Raw genomic sequence first — 17,854 nt, 5'->3', positions numbered from 1 at the left:
GTGGGGTGGGGTGGCAGTGAGTCATTACATTTTTGTTGTTGTTTAAGAATGTAGTCTTAAGAATGCAGTCTTCAGAAATTTTTGTTTTGTTTAAGAATGCAGATTTAGATCAAAACAGGAAAGGAATTCAATATTTCCACAGAGCAAGCTGCCTTTAATCCTAGAAGTTAAAAACTCCTCATGCCATTCCCCAATTACTCCCTCTCTGCTCTGGTAAAATAATAAATAATAAATCACGAGTTGAAAATAAAAACAGGTGAAGCAATAGGTTGATGCAAGAGTATGCGGCCTTGCGTGTCTCACAGGCCCCTTCACCAGGCAATTCAATTAAGAGCCCTGTGAAACTCAAAAGCTTGCACAATCCTACAGCAACCTAGGTTGGCCCAATAAAAAGACATGTAATCAGTTTTATGTCTCCTAACTTTTTAGACCAACAATGTCACTACCATGCACTCGAGTCTTAGAAACACAGTGACGCCTACCAACAAAGATTTCTCCCCCTCCACGCACAGTTCATATCAATTTTTAGCAGTCCACACACCATAGCAAAGGATTCCACAGACCTTAGCAAAGGCCCCATTTCCTGCTTTGCGGTGCAGTTTCTCAGAGCTGTTCCCATTCCAAGTTGGTGTCGGGTTGCCAACTTTTTCTTACTGATGCTACTCCTGTGCCACGAACAGCACCCTGATACACAGACTTTCAGCAGATGGAGCTTTCCCTCTGTGCCCAGGAAAATGGCACATACTAAATTTCTGCATGTCAAGCTGTTATGAAGACACAGGAGTAGAGCCACTTTTGAAAGTGGCAAATCTATCCGGCATGCTTTGCTTTCTGGAAATGAAGACCCCTGTTTCCCCTCCTCACACACCGAGTGTATAAAGAGCAGGACAACTCTATATCCCAGTCCCCACCTCACCCCAACCACAAATATATATATTTTAAAGAGGCCCTGAATGCAACCGGTACCTCACTTCTCCATTCTCCCCTCCAATAAGTTTATCCCACCAGAGAGGCAGCACCCCCTAGAGGAGAAATTCCCCATAACTGGTGCCTCATCTCCCCTCATAAAGGGTATACAATGTGTTGAGTCCAACGCAGCCCCTGCCCCCCACCATTCTCCCTTCTCCCCCCCCCATTGCTCCTTACCCCAGGTGGGGAGGGGGATAGTGCGTCTCGGCGGGAGGCAAAGGGGGATCTGAAGATAACAGGCAGCAAAGGGGGAGACTCCGGCAGCTTAGTGCCTCCGTCACTCAACGACGTCAAAGAACAAGTATGGTGTGTGTGTGGGGGGGGGGGTGGTGGTGGTAAAGCAAGATTACAAACCAGAAAAAGGAGCAGAGGAATGAAAGATAAATGAACATGAGGATAAGACCCGTAACTGGAGCTGTACATACGGCTCTGTTTAATCAGCAGTCTTGTGGGGAAAAGGAGGGGGGCACAGGATGAGATAACTAAATTATAGGAATCAGAAGAGGAGGGAGAGTCATGGGGAGGTGGCAGGTTGGAGAAGGCACCCACGGCAGAAGGCTTCGCCTATGAAATACATTCTTATAGCCGCCGTTTTGCATGCAAGGTTTTTTGGGGGGTGGGAAATCGTTTAGAAAGGGCCATCTGTCCCGAGGGCAGTTGCTGGCCATAGATGGAGAATCTTGTGTTAGTCCCATGCATATTAATAGAGGTTAAGATAATGTATTTGACTGATGTAAAACGGGTAAGCTTTTGGGTTACACAGAACCCCTAAGCAGAACAGAAAATTCTCAATTAGGAAGGGAATGTGGTGGGATTACTATGCCAGTAGTACTATGCTGATAACCACAAGAGAGTGTGTGTGTGTGTGTTTAAATGCTCCTGGAAGTACTTACAATTATGAATATTACTGTATTATCATCTTACTGTTTCCCCAAAAAGTTCAGGGTGGCATACCGAGTTCTCCCATTAATTAATTAAGTAAGACCACTAATCTTCACAAAAACCCCATGAGGTTACAAACTCAGGAATCCTAAGTATGCCACTTTGTGTAATACTACTTAAATGACACATTCACAGGGATATGAAACATTGTCTTTATTTATACAAAATAAAATATATATATTAAAATAATCTCTCTTTCTCTCTCTCTGTCTCAAAATAAAAATGGCAGTATAGCACCATCTGGTGGCACAATTGATGGCCGGGTTTCTTTCATAAACATTCTTCAATTTCCTGCTCTCCAACCCTCCACCTCCATGCAGAAGCCCTTTGTGATCTGAAAGTTTAGTCTTCCAGCAAGAAAAGTGGCAACAGAAAATGTGTTGCTGTTGAAGGTGCATTAGCGAAAGGGTGCTGTCCTATTCACTTTGGGAAGAGGTCATCAATTCAAATCTCTTGCTAGAAAGGAAAAAAAAAAAGATATGTCAGTTACACAGAGAACATAAATCCAGGAGTGCAAATGTTGCAACATTGGACTTGGGTTTTCTGCAGGATTTTTCCATTAGAAAAGAGTCAGGCCAGTGAGTAGTAGGGATTAATAGCAAATAGACCTTGTCACACCCCTCTTGCCCAATCATGATTTCAGAGGATGCCCTTGATTAGTTCTAACACAGACCTTTCCTTTTATTTTTAGGGTCTCCCAGTAATGGAGGGGCTTGGGGCACTTTCACAAGTAACTTTTTATAATGGAAGCACAAAGCATGCCATTTGCGGAGAGCTTGTGTTTCTGGAAAGGGCACAGATCCTTTAAAATACCCAGAAGCTGACACCAATTATGATCCTACTTCTGGAACAAGTCCCTGCTCCTTGACCTTACACAACAGCTGGCTCTGCAGAAATCAGCAGGGGAAGCTTTTCACAGATCAAGCTGCTGTTAAGAGCATAGGAGCAGGACAGTTCCTTTTTTTCTAGTCAGCTGGCAAACTTTCTCTCACAGAAATCCAGGAACCTCTTACTGTACCATTGCTGCTTATTTCCTAAGAGATGTTCTGTAGGCTCAAAGTTTCAGGTTCTTGCCGGCTCAGGTGTCTCTGAGGGATAAAATACGGAGCCAGGATTATGTTCCCAAATTAATGGTTGGGGGTGAGGGGGGTGACAGGAGGAGATTAAGAGAAGAATGATGGTTGGCTACAGTGAGGATGGGCAGGTAATCGCAGATTTAGAGAAACTTTCCAAGATGTTATAAATAAGAAAATATTTTTGCTATAATAGTGCTATGTTATTACTTACAATAGAAAAACAAGTAGCTAAATCTCCCCCCACTGACCCATGAGAAAAAGAACTAGCTGATACCCAAACATTAGAGGCACACAGTCAGGGAGGGGCAATTTTTGCAGATCCCCTCTTGCCTCTGCAGCCCTTTGAGAACTTTAAAATATACATATTACTATCATTATTGTTGTCAACTATAATAATGCTATATTAAGTCACCTAATGGCACAGCGGGGAAGCAACCTGCTTAGAGAGCAGGAGGCCGTTGGTCTGAATCCCCGCTGGTGTGTTTCCCAGAATATGGGAAACTCCTATATTGGGCAGCAGCGATACAGGAAGGTGCTGAAAGGCATCATCTCATACTGCGCAGGAGATGGCAATGGTAAACCCCTCCTGTATTCTACCAAGAAAACCACAGGGCTCTGTGGGCGCCAGGAGTCGAAATCGACTCGACAGCACAACCTTTCCTTTATATTAAGTCAGGCCTTGACAAGTTTTCTTTAGATCTAGGAGTAAACCAATAATTTGGGAGCTAGACAAATTTACCAGATTTAGTGACAGACACTGTGTCGGGGAGAGGGTGAATGGGCTTCCTTTTATCCCCTTTACATGCTTAGACCAGAAACAAGGTTGCCTAAGACAAATAAAGACTGTCTTAAGTAACTCTGCCCCTGAATATCCTAGTCTAGGGCCAGGGGCGTAGCTAGGGGAGAGGGGGCCCGTGTTCATCCCTCTCTCTGGCAGCCCCCCAGAATGAGGGAGATAATGAAAAAAATAGGGAGGGGTGGAGCTGGAGGGCCCTCAGGAGCTCGGGGCCCGTGTTCTTTGAACCCTTTCGCTCAATTATAGCTACGCCCCTGTCTAGGGCGCTTTCCAGACTAGCTGCTCATTAGCAGCAAAATGCCTCCATTTGGGCAAGTCGCATTTGGGCCGTAAACAGCAGGGGGCGCAGTCTCGCAGCAACTAACAACCTGAAAAAACACCAACTTTTCCACACCGGATATACAACATCCTAGCTCTATATTGCAGTGATTAAATTTGTAACAAGGCATTGGAAATGTGAATGGCACCCTGCTGTCCATGTAGGGACTGCGGTGTCACGACACAGGAAGTGTGGAAGCACACTGCCGAGATTCGTCCTGACCCCATTGTAGGGTCTAGTCTGGAAAGCGCCTAGGTGGCACAGTAAAATTTCTACGTGCCATGGCTCTGTGATGCCAGGGATTTGTCAAGCCCTGTATTTAGTGCTCTGTGGAATCTCTATTTTAATTTTGCCTCCAACTAACTGCAGAAAAGCAAAGCTTCAGCAATGCTAAAGGGTTCTAGTGAGGAAGCACCGTTAGACAAAAAGGTATTCTGTTTTCAGGCTGTGGTAGTAATCAGGGTGTGGCGGATCACGTCTGTCTACATTTCAGCCTTCCATCTATCGCGTATGGAGTGCTCAGATGGATGCTGGGTCTCCAAACGCAACAGAATGAGGCGGTGGAGATGCTGAGGCGGGAAAACAAATAGCCAGCACCATTTCACACTTCAGGTAGAGGATACCACTTTTTATTTTATTTTTAGATTTATATCCACCTCTTCCTCTGAGCAGCTCAGAGTGATATACATGGTTATGTTCCTCCTCATAGCAGCCCTGTGAGGTAGGTTAGGCTGAGAGAGAAGTGACTGGCTCAGAGTTTCATGGCTGAATGGGGATTTGAACTTGGGTCTCCTTGGTCCTAATCCAGCACTCTAACCTCTACACCTTTTGAATAGTCCCTATAGTAAAAACCTCCGTGAATCTTTTTTAGAAAACAAACTATCATGTGAGGGAGAAAGTTTCTCTTCTAGTGCTTTCCCTGCTGTGCTAGTTTTCTATCTTGGGGATGGGTGGTGGCTCATTGACAGAGTATCTGCTTAGCCAGCAGAAGGTCCCCGGTTCGATCCCTGACAACTCCAGGTAGGGCTGGGAGAGACTCCTGCCTGAAAACTTGGAGAGTCAATGTCAGTCAGTGTGACAATAAAGAGCTAGATGGACCAGTGGTCTGACTCGATATAAGGCAGCTTTCTATTTAGCAGCAAAGACATAGGAAGGTGCTGAAAGGCATCATCTCACACTGCGCAGGAGGAGGCCATGGTAAACCCCTCTTGTATTCTTCCAAAGAAAACCACAGGGCTCTGTGGGCGCCAGGAGTCAACACCGACTCGAGGGCACAACTTTACCTTTCTATTTACAAGGAGTGTTTCACGAAGGAACACAGTCAATAACTTGATTCCCCACATGCAGTCTGTAGCTATGCAGTCTACTCTTATCACTTCAGGATTCTACCACATCATCTTGCTGCATGTGTAAATCAGGCCTCAGGAAGGCCCAAACATCCTGACTGAGGGGCGAAAAATTCAGCTGGCCTGTAGCCATTGGCATCTAAAGAACTGGGACAGACACCTGGTAGCTGGGCTGCAGAGGACGTGGATATGATTGGTAGATCACTATGCCCTGGTGCCTCTCAATTATGTACTCTCTAAACAGAAGTGAGAGGTGGAAAAGACCAAAGTACACCAAAGGGAACAGGAGCCCTTCTCACCAGGACATTCAGGTGTCTTTCTCTCTCTCTCTTCCCAGCGGTAAAGTTTTGAGACAAAAAAAGTAGTTCGTAATTTTTTTCACACTTGTCTGTGTGCATTTGTGAGTGGACATATACAATCTTCCTACCTCCAGACATCAGCCACAGTGATGTCACAGATGTGCATAAAAATACTAACTGCTGAGAGGAAAGGCCATTCGTGCCATATGGGTTACAGGCACCGCTGCTATGAGGAATGTGGCTGTGGAAGGGCAAAAATGCAGAGAGCCTACAGACGTGAGAGCTTAAGAGGTAAAGAAGGCAGGGCATTTGCGAGTCAGTGCTGTAAGGCCCAAGATTTCCATGAGCCAATGAGACAGGCGACATTGTATTACTGTTCCCAGGGAATGGTAAAACCAACTGCTGATATCTTCATATATGGGTATCAGAAGCTATTTTATGCCAACTCAAGGCAAATTAATGGCCAACGTCACTTAGCATTGCTATTTATTTTGACAGAAGCTCTATTTTTGTAGAAGCTCTCCTGTTCTCAAGCAGAAGTCCTTCCTCCTACCTGAGAGCCTTTAACGGGAGATGTCAGGAATGAAACTCAGGACATTCTGCCTGCAAAGCCTGCAATTTACCGCTGAGCAATGACCCCAGAATACAGCCCAGTACCCTCTGACATGCCTTTTCACTCACCTGCAGTGGTTTACTGCATAGAAGTATCATAAATGGAAGGAAGACCAAAAGGATTGGAGGCCACCCCCAGTAACTTCTTCCAGAGGAGGTTGGTTGAGACGGCTGGATGTCTTTTCTCCTCGGTGCAGTGTATATGGTAACTGGGATAGTATGAGGCTCTGCAGTATAGAGAGAGACTGCCGATAGGGGCTATATCCAATGTCTTCTGGTAGCAAAGATCAGGGGCAGCGAACAAACAATACTGAGAAGCTATGTACAACCAGTTAATAAACTACCATTTTTGAGATGAAGGCCATTTTTTGAAATATGGTGTACCATAGTGCACTGGGCCTCAGCTAGTGGGTTGTGGCTTGACCCACAGTGAGCGTTACCAAACATGTCCGTTTTTTGAAGGGAGAGAGAGGAAAATCTCTTTCCGAACCTCTCCCTGGTGTCCCAGATTGAGGCGGTGGCCGGAGGTGCTTTTTATCAGCTTCGGCTGATATGCCAGCTGCATCCGTTTCTCGAGATGAACGAACTCAAAACGGCGGTACATATGTTGGTAACCTCTAGGCTGGATTACTGCAATGTGCTCTATGTGGGGCTGCCTTTGAACATATGTAATAATACTGTAATAATAATAATAATAGTCCAGAAACTGCAGTTGGTCCAGAATGTGGCAGCCAGGTGGTCTCTGGGTCATCTAGGAGAGACCATATTACTCCTGTGTTGAAAGAACTGCACTGGCTGCCGATATTTTTTCCAAGTAAAATACAGGGTGCTGGTTATCTTCTTTATTTGTATTTCTCTTAGGCATACCCATAGCTAATCCCATATGTGGCAGCTCTTGTGGAACAGCTGACCAGGAGAACGGCCGAGCAGGTGGGGAGAAGAAGCGGTAGGCCGGCCGCCGAGGGCCACCGGGCAGGGAGGAGAAGCAGTGGTGGCCAGGCCAGCCAGCTGGGGGAGGGCCTCTAGGTGGAGAGGAGAAGCAGCGGTCAGGCCAGCCGGCTGCTGGGCGGGAGGAGAAGCGTTGGCCAAGCCAGCTGGCTGCCAAGGGAGAATGAACTGAGGCTGAGGCGGGGAGAACGAAATGAAGATGTGGGAGGAGAGACAGGGAGAACTAGGGGCACAGATGCTCTGTGCCAGGTCAGCTAGTTCCCTATAAACCCCTGAACAGCTTAGGCCCTGGGTATTTAAGAGAATGTCTCCTTCACCATGAGCCCCACCGCCTGCTAAGATCATCTGGAGAGGTTTGTCTACAGTTGCCGCCAACTCGTCTAGTGGCTATTCGGGAACGGGCCTTCTCCGTTGCAGCCCCTAGACTTTGGAATGCACTCCCTGTTGAAATAAGAGCCTTCCCATCTCTGGCAACTTTTAAAAAGGCACTGAAGACACATTTATTCACCCAAGCTTTTCATTAGATCTATAGTTTTAATATCTTAATGTTGGGTTTTAAATGATTTTAATTTTAATGATTTTAATGTTTAAATGATTTTAATTATAAACCACCCAGAGACACAAGTTTTGGACAATATAGAAATATGATAGATAGATAGATAGGGGAGAAGAGGAGGAGAAAAAGTGAGAGTATGTCTATGATACAAATTTATATCAGCTCTGTATTCTATAGTGGGAATTGTAATTTGTTGGTGGTGGTTCTGCTAATTCTGTTAGAGCTCTATACGCCCTATCTCTAGAACTATAGTTCTCAGGGGTTCCTAAAGAGAATTTCTTAAAACCAGTATGTCCTCAGTGTAGCTATGCCAGCCCTGAGAAAGACAGGGGAGAAAAGGGGGCAGGTAGAGAGAGTAGGGGGGAGGACATATAGGAAGTGCGTCCCCAACTTACCAATGGGCTGTGTTCCAAAATGTTTTTTAAACTGGATCTTCATAACTCGGAACGCATATAGTTCCCAAGAGCAACAACTTGTTTGTATGTGCAGGTTGGTGTTTGTAAGTTAGGGACGTCCTTAATTTAATATGTTGTGGAACTTTGTTTGTATGGATGGATGTTTGTAAGCAGACGTTTGTAACCCGGGGAGTGCCTATATACATAACAATAAATCAACTGGGTCACACAGTTGAGAGACTGGGCTTAAACACAGGTCCTGTGGCTGAAAGATTGACAACTACTGGATATGAGTGTGAGCTATAAACGAAGAAGTCTTAACTTCCAATGTGACCTCAGCCACACACATTCCTAGTGGTGGGAGCAGGCAAGCCACTATTCTCTCTGACTCAGTTCCCCCGTCCGTAAATGGAGATATTAGTACTGCTGTTGCAAGGATGACTGAGACAATTATACACAAAGAGCTTTGAACTTTCAAGAGCACGAACACAAAGTATCATTCTTAGTGGAAATCAACCCAGGATGCAAATGTAACCATGTGCTCTGGTGGTCACTGGAGATGTTCAAGCAGAGGCTGGACAACCACTGTTGGGGAATCTAGCTTTGGATTTCCTATGCCCAGCAGTGGGTTGGACTAAATAGTTGATAAGACCCCCTCCAATGTTTGGATTCTAACCACTTGATAAGTTGTCTGTCTGGATTCACTTGGCAAGTTGGCAAGGAAACTTTCACTCTTCCCCTTCCTTATGTAAGTTTCTGATTGGATGCAGATATTGGATACAATTATCTTTACTGCTTGCCAAGACCTACTTGTACATGGTTGCATTCACACCATGGTAAGTCACCACACATCAAAAGGTCATCTGCATCCCTGCAGCCACGTCAACTGGGAATGTTACCTGGTTGACACTGAATAAAGGTGCAGTTGCTGAAGTTACGGACCCCTTTGTTTTTGGCTGTACCCATCTTAGTCCTCAGTTTGGTATAGTGCTTGGAAAAGGAATCCAGCACCTGAGAGATGTTTGTCTTCTTAAACCTGACACAGCCATCCTACACAATGAGAAAAACAGAAATTTTTCTGTCAAATCTAGCAGGTTCATCCACGTATACTCTGCTTGCAGCCTCCCCTACTCCTCCCCTCACTCCACCTTCAGAATCAGACTGGCTAGGCACGGAAAACTAATAACCAGAGAGATGATTGCCTGTTTCAGAAATCAGAGCCTGTATATGGATTTTGAGGGTGCAAAACTCTGGAGTTGGGAGGACAGATATGACAGACAATCTCAGGACTCTAAGGATAGCGACTCCCACCCCTTGTGGGAAAACAATGGGCTGGAATTAACACCAGATTCTTTCCAGCCCACCCCTCCACATAGTGAACAAAGATTGTGCATGCATACTTCCCTCAATCTGCCACAGAGGGCTGTGTGAGTATGGGGAAGTTAGACTCAGGGGATGCAGACTCACTGGCATGCAATTTCTAAGACTATTGTCTCCTCCCCTCTGATCATTTTGGGCTGTCTGCTGCTGAAGCAATCTTGGGGAAGGGGAAGCTTGGGCTTGGTTGATGTGCAGGCTTAATTGACATGCATCCTCTGAGCTTATTTCTCCCTGTGAAATTTTCAGATCCAGTTTCTGAAAATCCCAGTCCTGGGCAGGCACAAATTTTAACACACCCACCAGCTTCACACTGATTTGATTTATGGCTCAAATGATTTTTTAAAAGTACTGATGATAAAAAGTACTGGGTCAGAGTTAGTCACTGCAGCACACAAGTGCCAGATGTTCCCCATTGTGGATAGCAATTTCAATGTCTTTGGAATCACCAGATTCAAATGAACATCTGCAAATGCTAAACAATGCTCACTTGAAACAGTTTCAGAGGTCTAAGGTGAGGGAAGAGTAGAACAAGAATGCTGAGGTGATAAGCACAATTCTTGTGGATCTCTTGAATCCCCTCGCCCTTGGAGACTCACCAAAGTTCAAGCCTGAGCATTTTTTAGGAGCTTTGCTTTATAAATAATTTGGGCTGGCACTTGGTAGATATCTTGATGGATGAGCAGGATGTTTTACTATATTTCCCTATCAACATTATGATGTGGCTTTAATGGGTCTCTTGTATGGTTTTTAGAAAATTCTTTTCTCTTTGCCCTAAGCTTTTAGGACAGGGCAGGTTAAAAAAAAAGGCCCTCCCGGAAATAAGGGAAAATGACTTTTATTGCCTTCCAAAGCACCCCTTTTAAAGCAAACCAAAAACCAAAAAACCCCAATCTGTGACCTACTTCAATAATACACTCGTCGAAAAAGTCGAGGCTGTACTTTAGGTCCTTAATAAATTCGGACAGATTTTTCCCAGCCACATTTTCCATGCAGGTCAGTGTTCTGTTGATGAAATGCAGTTCCCACAATTCCCTGCAGAAGTCATCCTGAGGAAAACCAGGGGTGGGGGGGGGCCGTGTTAGAGAGGAATCCGTGAGCAGGAAGAAGACAGGGTTGTATTCACACAAGAAACTGGTCCTCAAGCTGGGAAAGCCTGGGATGGAAGTGCAATGCCCTGACTTCCATAAACTCAGTTACCTCAAGTGACATCTGAAGTGGTGGAGGGAGGAGGGAAGGTTCTGCAGGAGCTGGTGTGGTAATGGTGAAGTGGCTCAGGCGTAAGGTGGGAGTATAGGAGACAGAAGGGTGGAGAGAAGCAGCAGCACATATGAAAGGCCATACAGGCCAGCAATTTCCAGCCCTGAGTCTTCGGATGTTGTTGGACTACAACTCCCACCATCCATGGTCATTATGGCTGGGGATGATGGGAGTTGTAGTCCAACACCATCTGAAGACCCACAGTTGGGGACCCCTGACTGGAAGGGCTGTGCAAGAAAGAAAAACGCAGCAGAAAGGGGAAAAAGCTTGGATCATTAAAAATCCAAGAGCACAGTCAGTGGGGCTGAAATGTTAGTGTGCATAAGACCTTTTTTTAATTTTAAAAAAGTGAAAGCAAAAATTACAACGTAAAGAAGTACATGAGGACGAACATAGGCCTGAATTGTATAGTCCCAATACATTACAAAGAGTATTGATTTCTGAATACTTTTGTTTGTGAACAAGAATTGTTTCTCATCAAGTTGGCAAGCTTTGACATCTGTGTAATAGACATCAGTGCAATTGTTCACATTCTCCTGAACAATTCTGGATAACCTTTTCCAAACATTTTTTAAACATAAAGTCAAAGGGCAGGTTCAGACAATACTTTTCAATCTGTGGTTATCTGGGGGGTGGGGTTGTAACCATGCCAGCATGGTGTAGTGGTTAGAGTGCTGGACTAGGACTGGGGAGACCCGAGTTCAAATCCCCATTCAGCCATGAAACTAGCTGGGTGACTCTGGGCCAGTCAGCCTAACCACAACAACACAGGGTTGTTGTGAGGAGAAACCTAAGTATGTAGTACACCGCTCTGGGCTCCTTGGAGGAAGAGCAGGATATAAAATGTTAATAATAATAATAATAATAATAATAATAATAATAATAATAATGTGGAATACAGATTCAGACAAACAACCCATTGTGTGTAGAATTAATTATCTCCCTCATATGTTTACAGTCCTACCATCTCTTTGTTTCCTGGACGTTGGCACATCCTCTTGTGGTTCCCACCCTGTGTCTTAGGTTGCTGCAGTTCCAGCTTCAAACTTCTCATCTTCCCATAGACATGTCAGTAAATGTACAGAGTCACACATAGTGATCAGTGCTCGGTACACTTGTGATAAGGATTCTTTGTTGTTGTTGTTATGCCATCGAGTCGGTGTCGACTCCTGGCAAGCACAAAGCCCTGTGGTTTTCTTTGGTAGAATACAGGAAGGGTTTACCATTATCTCCTCCTGCGCAGTATGAGATGATGCCTTTCAGCATTTTTCTATATCGCTGCTGCCCGATCTAGGCGTTTCCATAGTCTTCAAACTGGCAACCTTCTGCTTGTTAGTCAAGCATTTCCCCGCTGTGCCACTTAAGGTGGTACAAGGATTCTTTACCAAGCCGTTTACCAAGTCATTTTTCACACAGCAGGCTCAACCTCAAGTTTAGTGTGAAGTTTTACTGCGAGTTTGAAGTTGCCCCAAAAAACAGACACAAAAAGTGAATTTTTTGACCCTGGATATAAATTGGGTTACACTCTAATGCACAATGAAAAACCCAAATCGTGTGTGAAGTGCTCCCCAACAGCTTGCAGGGACTTCGGGGTAAATTTGGCCAATATATGAATGCTCCTCCATTCTGGAGGAGATGTGAGCTAAAAGCCCTGTGTAAAAAACTTCCAGGACATTAGTGAGAGGTGCTGACGAGAAGTGCATTGTCTGTGTCAATACAGAGCATTTAAAGCAACCCCTCACATAAATTTTAAGGGATGGTCTACCCAAGAAGTTTATGAACCCATTCAAGCACATTATATGGACTACTACTGCAATCCCATCAAACTTAAAAATATCCAAGCACCATTGGTCAAACACTGGTTACAACAGAAACATACTTTATCCGATTTTCCATTCTGGGCTTTATAACACATACCCTCAGGCCCTGATAAGATACTGTTAAAAGAGGCTAGATGGATCCTTAGATCGAACTGCTTAGCCCCTAGGGGCCTCGAGGAGCATCTTGATTTTACAGTTAATATAATTTCTGTATGGTCAGCAAGATGCTGTTGTGTGTTCATATTTTAACTTGATTTTTCCGTGGATAGTTCATTCTATCTTAGTAATAAAGGTTTTGTACCACGTTAGTTAAGTTAGTTTCACTCATGGTTTGCTGTTTAACTAATTTGTCCAGTCAGGAAAACTGTCTAGGTATTTTTTTTTAGGGGGGTACTGCCAGCAGCTGGCCCACACTGTCCCTTTGTGGTTTGTTTGTTTGTAGGGGTGACTAGGAGCGGAGGGGTTTTTGTTTTTTGGTGGTGTGGGGTGTGGAAGACTGGCTGGTGGTTTTTTTTGGGGGGGAGGCAGAACAATGGCACTGGATTTTTTCTTTTTGGGGTGGGAAGGCCAGTAGCGCTTCCTCACAGTCCCAACGGTTTTTAACGGCCCCTTACTCCCAGCAATTTTGGACTTCATTTGGTTCTCCAACTCTGTTCCGTCATTTACCTGCCAGCCACCCCCTCTCTGTGGTTGGTTTCCTCTGCCTTTCCTTTTGTTTCTTTCCTTTCCTTATCCTTTCCTTTTCGGTCCCCCCCCCCCCCCGATTCCCACCTCCTTCGCTGCCGCTCCCTCCCCAGGCAATGCTTCCTCTTTTCCCCACTGCCTTTCCTCCCTTCTTCCTCTGTCTCCCGAGTCTGCTGATTCTGCCTGCCTCCCTCGCTGCCGCTCCCTTCCCAAGGCAATGGCTTCAGGCATCCACACACCTCCGGACGTAGTCCTCAACTTGGTCGTCTGGAAGCGAATTATATAGATAGATAGATGTAGTCTTTCCCTACCTGCACACAAATGAATGCATGAATAGGAAGAAGGTGGCGGACCACCCCACTTCCTCTGCAATCCTACTGGCCAGGAATGGGCAAGAAGGGCGAGGGAAGCATGCCTAGGACGTTATATACAGTCCTAGGTTTGAAAAACTGTAAGTAACTGTCACCAACCATAATAAAAAGTAACAAAGTGGATGGCCCCAGCTTTATTCTGATTTGCTTATTTACATTAAACACACTTTATCTGCTCTCGTCTTAACGTAAGCCACTTCCTCCCTCAGTAAAGCTCATAGTCTGGGAAACCTCCATCCCATCAGCATGAATTCTTTCCTATTCGCAGGTTCTTTTAAAAAGTCAAATATCCAACAGTTCTCCCTGTTTATGGCAAGCGTATTTCTGTCTGGCAAACAACTCTATAGGCATTAATATGCACCCCCTCTTCGCCACCAGTGTCCCTCTAACAGGGATTCTGAGATGTTGTGGACTACGACTCCCATAATCCCTAAGCAAAAGCCATTGCAGCTGGGGATTCTGGGAGTTGTAATCAACAACTTCTGGAAATCCCTGTGAGAGGGAGCTGCCTGCCACCCAAAAGTTCACCACCACAGCCTGTATTCCCCCCCAGCCCACTTAATAACTCCAGAGAAATCCCAAAACAGACTGTAGCAGAAGCACTATTTAACATGAGGCAAATGCTTTGCCAATCACACTATCGCCTCCACTCTGAGAAAGAAAAAAGCACCAACAGGAAGCCTTGCATACAGGAAATGGAAGCCCTATATAGTCTACATTACAAACTTAGTGGTTAGGAAGATTAAAGGAACAAAGCACACGTGATTAGCAATTTGGATGAACTTCTGACTAAATACTTGCATTTTAAATACTACATTTATCTGGTATTTGACTCACATGTAGAGATTGTGTGTAAGTTAATTCAGATGATCGTGTTGATGTGTGTTAAGGAAACCAGTAATGTGTTGAAAGTATCATCTGAACTGGCCCTATTTCATTAATATGTTTTAAAGATTTTACCTGTTTCAAGTTGGATGGTTCAGAGACTGGGTAATCCAAGAGCAGGAAATCTCTCTGATGAGACAGAAAGAAAGAAAGAAAGAGATATCTTTCAAGTGGGAAGAGGAGCTAGGGAACAAGAAATACAGCTGAGGAATGCATCTGCATTTCAAATCACAACGTTTGAAGGTCCTTCTACATCAGTCCTATAAAATGCCCTATAACTCTTCTGACATACGCTTATTCAGCCTTCTCTTACAGAACTCTAGGAAGAGAGATTGCATAACGAAAACACTGACACATTGGAAGTGAATATAGGAACATAGGAAGCTTCCTTGTACCGAGTCAGAGAACTGGTCCATCTAGTTCAGTATTGTCCACACTGACAGGCAGCAGCTCTTCAAGGCAGGAGTCTCTCCCAGCTCTATCTGGAGATGCCAAGGAGTGAACCTGGGACCTTCTGCATGCAAGCACGCAAATGCTCTTCTACTGAGCTATGGCCCCAACCCCTAAGGGGAATATCTTACTTGCATGTAGTCTCCCATCCAAATGCAAACCAAGGCAGACCCTGCTTAGCAAAGCAGACAATTCATGCTTGCTACCACAATTCCAGCTCTCTTCCTCAAAGACTAGCTCTCCTCCCTTGAAGTGATCCTTTGGCTTTAAATAGATGATGATTACCTACCTGCCATAAGAACTCTATACAATTTTTCAAACATAAGGAACAGGGATTCTTGGGAAGCCAAATTCTCCACCAGATTTTACTACTATGAGATTTGGCAGTGGCCACTACCGTAGATCGCTATTTAAAAAGAATTAGGCAAATCATGGAGGCTATTAGCTTTGATAGCTAAATGGAACCTCCATGTCTAGAGGCAGTATACCTTTGAATACTAGATTGAATACCCTGCTGTATGTCACCCTGCTGGGGACATACAGCAGGGTGCTTTCCAGATGGCAACTTTAAATTGCTTCTCTACGTGTGCATTCGTACAATCTGGGTTTTGACACTATCTTGCATACAGGAACAGCAAGGTGCCATTCGCACAGCCACAGCATGTATTCAGATCTTATCCTGATGTTTCAGGTTTAAAATGTTCTATGTGTGTGATAAAATAGTAGCTGATTTTTTTAATTTTGAGAACAGTTTGCAGGCTTGTGGGGTTTACTCAGAAGTAAATGATTTAGTTCAATGGGCTTCCTCCCAAGAGTGCAAAGGATTGCAGCTGTATTTTTCCCTCTGTGCCTTTAGAGGTGTGTGTCTGTATCTTTGTTTTATGATTATTGTTGTGAGTCATTGAAACGACCTGTCTGCTTCTTAGTCTAGGGAGACAGCTTGTGTCTTTTTGCTTTGGTGTTCCCTTTCATTCTCTTGTGCCACAGTACCCCCCCAAAAAAATCTTTTTTTTTTTTTGCAAGAGTCCGGTGCTCTTGCACAAATTCACCAAGGGGCGGGGGGAACTGTCATGTCACCCACCCCCTCCTCTCCCCTCAAAGCCTAGTGTGGGAGGAAGTGGTGTAAAGTCCAATGGCTAACTCTAACCGGCTTCAAAACGTTAAGGTTTGCCATAGGATTTCACACCAGTTCCTCCAGCGCAGTCTGGAAAGCACCCTGCCGGGAAGGAATGCTATCATGCCTTGCTTCGAAGCTTCCCAGAACCCTCTGGCTGGTGGCCACTGGAAATAGGTGGACCTAGCAAGAGTTTTGTTATGGTTTTATCTTTCAAACGGGCATGCTGTATGACTGCTAGTCAACCATTCATTGGTTAGGTGGATTTCTGGTTGGTATTATATCATTGGGAGAGGAAATGGTCTCCTGCTAGCTAGGACTCTCTCAATATTTTGAATGTTACACCCATCAGAGCTTGGAGAAAGAAAACACCTTTCTCCAGCTGAAGGAACAGGGCAGGAAGCCAGCAGAGATAAAAACAATCAATCAGCAATTTTTCAGTTTTGAATGGACAGAAACTGCATTAGAAAGAGACCTAAAGTGTAAGTAATGTGGCATAGGGCACATGTGCAACCTGCTTACAGGTGTACAATATACTCACCAACTTTTGAATGACATTTTCATGAGTGTTAGTAGTAGGAAAAGGAGACTGTGCAAAGAAGCAGTTCTTGTCTGGATCAGATGGGGTGAAACACAACAGCAACAGCAGGAAGACCTAGGGAGACAAAGGCAGGCCCTTTATTTTACTGCAGTGTAAGTCAAGCCCTAAACTGCCACAGGCATGGACTTTTGCAAAATCATAGCTAACACATAAAACAAACATCATTTGTTTTTAGGGCTCAGGTGGGCTTGGCTCAGGGGCGTAGCAAGGTTGGAGTGGGCCTAGGGACAAAAAATGAGGATGGGCCCCTTTGCTCCTTATCTTCTTCTGTTTCCCCCCTCCCCCATATAATTTTTGCAGAAAAACTGTAAGGACATGATGAAAACAAGATTCTTAACATGCCCCTTCTTTCCCTTCTATGCATATAATATTACTCCCTCTTCATAGATGCATACACTTTCACACACATATTCCCCTAGCTCAGAAACATTTTAAACATATGCCTACTACTGTGACCTGATATATGCATGCATACAACCCCTAGCAATGTTCCTATCCCTATTTGTATACGCTCTCTCTCTCAGACAGACAGATAGACACACACACACACACACACTTTATTCCCGAGTATGCAGTCTCAGGCGTTATAGTTTAGAGCTACCACGCCCCAGAAAGTGGGGTCTGAAACTTATCAAAGTTGCCCCAAGGACTCTGGATACAACATGAGGAGTAAAAAAGGACTTGACTGTTGAGGGCTGGCAAAATATGTACACCAAGGACAACAAAACCAGCCATGGTCAGAGGCAGCCCTAAGTTTCCAGACACAGGAAATGAAAAGCACTAAAAATAACACAATGCATCTACTTCTGAGAGGTTTCTCGCATGTTTTTGTATGGCAGCTTGCAATAGAAAGAATGGTACAACTGTAGATACACTGCTGGAAAATTGAACATGTACTGAAATAATGACAGGCCTGGGTTTAAAGTTTAAATAGGTGATTTTTAAAGTGGGTGCTATGATTTCATAGTGAACACACAGGCTTACACTTGGCACCTTGCTGTGCTGCTTTGAAAATGATTTTTTTATAAAGTTTA

General features: G+C 44.5%; 2 protein-coding genes across 14 annotated transcripts in view; both read right to left on the bottom strand.

Moving 5' to 3' along the window:
• LOC128330149 (excitatory amino acid transporter 2-like) overlaps window positions 1–1,223 on the bottom strand; it is a 33,787-nt gene extending 32,564 nt beyond the window's left edge. The window contains exon 1 of one of the 5 annotated variants that reach the window (XM_053262526.1): window positions 1,147–1,223. Coding sequence is in view for 1 of the 5 variants with exons in the window: in XM_053262520.1 (XP_053118495.1) it covers window positions 542–619 (78 nt within the window). In the remaining 4 variants the exon portion in view is untranslated. Of the gene's footprint in view, window positions 1–541; window positions 915–966; window positions 1,014–1,146 lie in introns of those variants that run through there. The other 4 variants (XM_053262525.1, XM_053262528.1, XM_053262520.1 and 1 more) reach the window with 4 other exon arrangements.
• An 826-nt stretch (window positions 1,224–2,049) lies between these two features.
• FLT3LG (fms related receptor tyrosine kinase 3 ligand) overlaps window positions 2,050–17,854 on the bottom strand; it is a 123,415-nt gene continuing 107,610 nt past the window's right edge. For 6 of the 9 annotated variants that reach the window (XM_053262538.1, XM_053262541.1, XM_053262536.1 and 3 more), the window contains 7 exons: window positions 16,761–16,874; window positions 14,731–14,784; window positions 10,541–10,684; window positions 9,158–9,308; window positions 6,429–6,586; window positions 2,930–2,999; window positions 2,050–2,367 (listed from right to left, as the gene is read on the bottom strand). In XM_053262538.1, the coding sequence (XP_053118513.1) occupies window positions 2,946–2,999; window positions 6,429–6,586; window positions 9,158–9,308; window positions 10,541–10,684; window positions 14,731–14,784; window positions 16,761–16,874 (675 nt within the window). In that variant the 3' untranslated portion in view covers window positions 2,050–2,367; window positions 2,930–2,945. Of the gene's footprint in view, window positions 2,368–2,929; window positions 3,000–6,428; window positions 6,587–9,157; window positions 9,309–10,540; window positions 10,685–14,730; window positions 14,785–16,760; window positions 16,877–17,854 lie in introns of all 9 variants that reach the window. The other 3 variants (XM_053262533.1, XM_053262534.1, XM_053262535.1) reach the window with 2 other exon arrangements.

Source organism: Hemicordylus capensis, chromosome 6, assembly GCF_027244095.1.
Source record: "Hemicordylus capensis ecotype Gifberg chromosome 6, rHemCap1.1.pri, whole genome shotgun sequence".
Lineage (NCBI taxonomy): Eukaryota > Metazoa > Chordata > Lepidosauria > Squamata > Cordylidae > Hemicordylus > Hemicordylus capensis.
The sequence above is the reverse complement of the archived record's forward strand: the minus strand, read 5'-3'. Positions and strand labels throughout refer to the sequence as shown.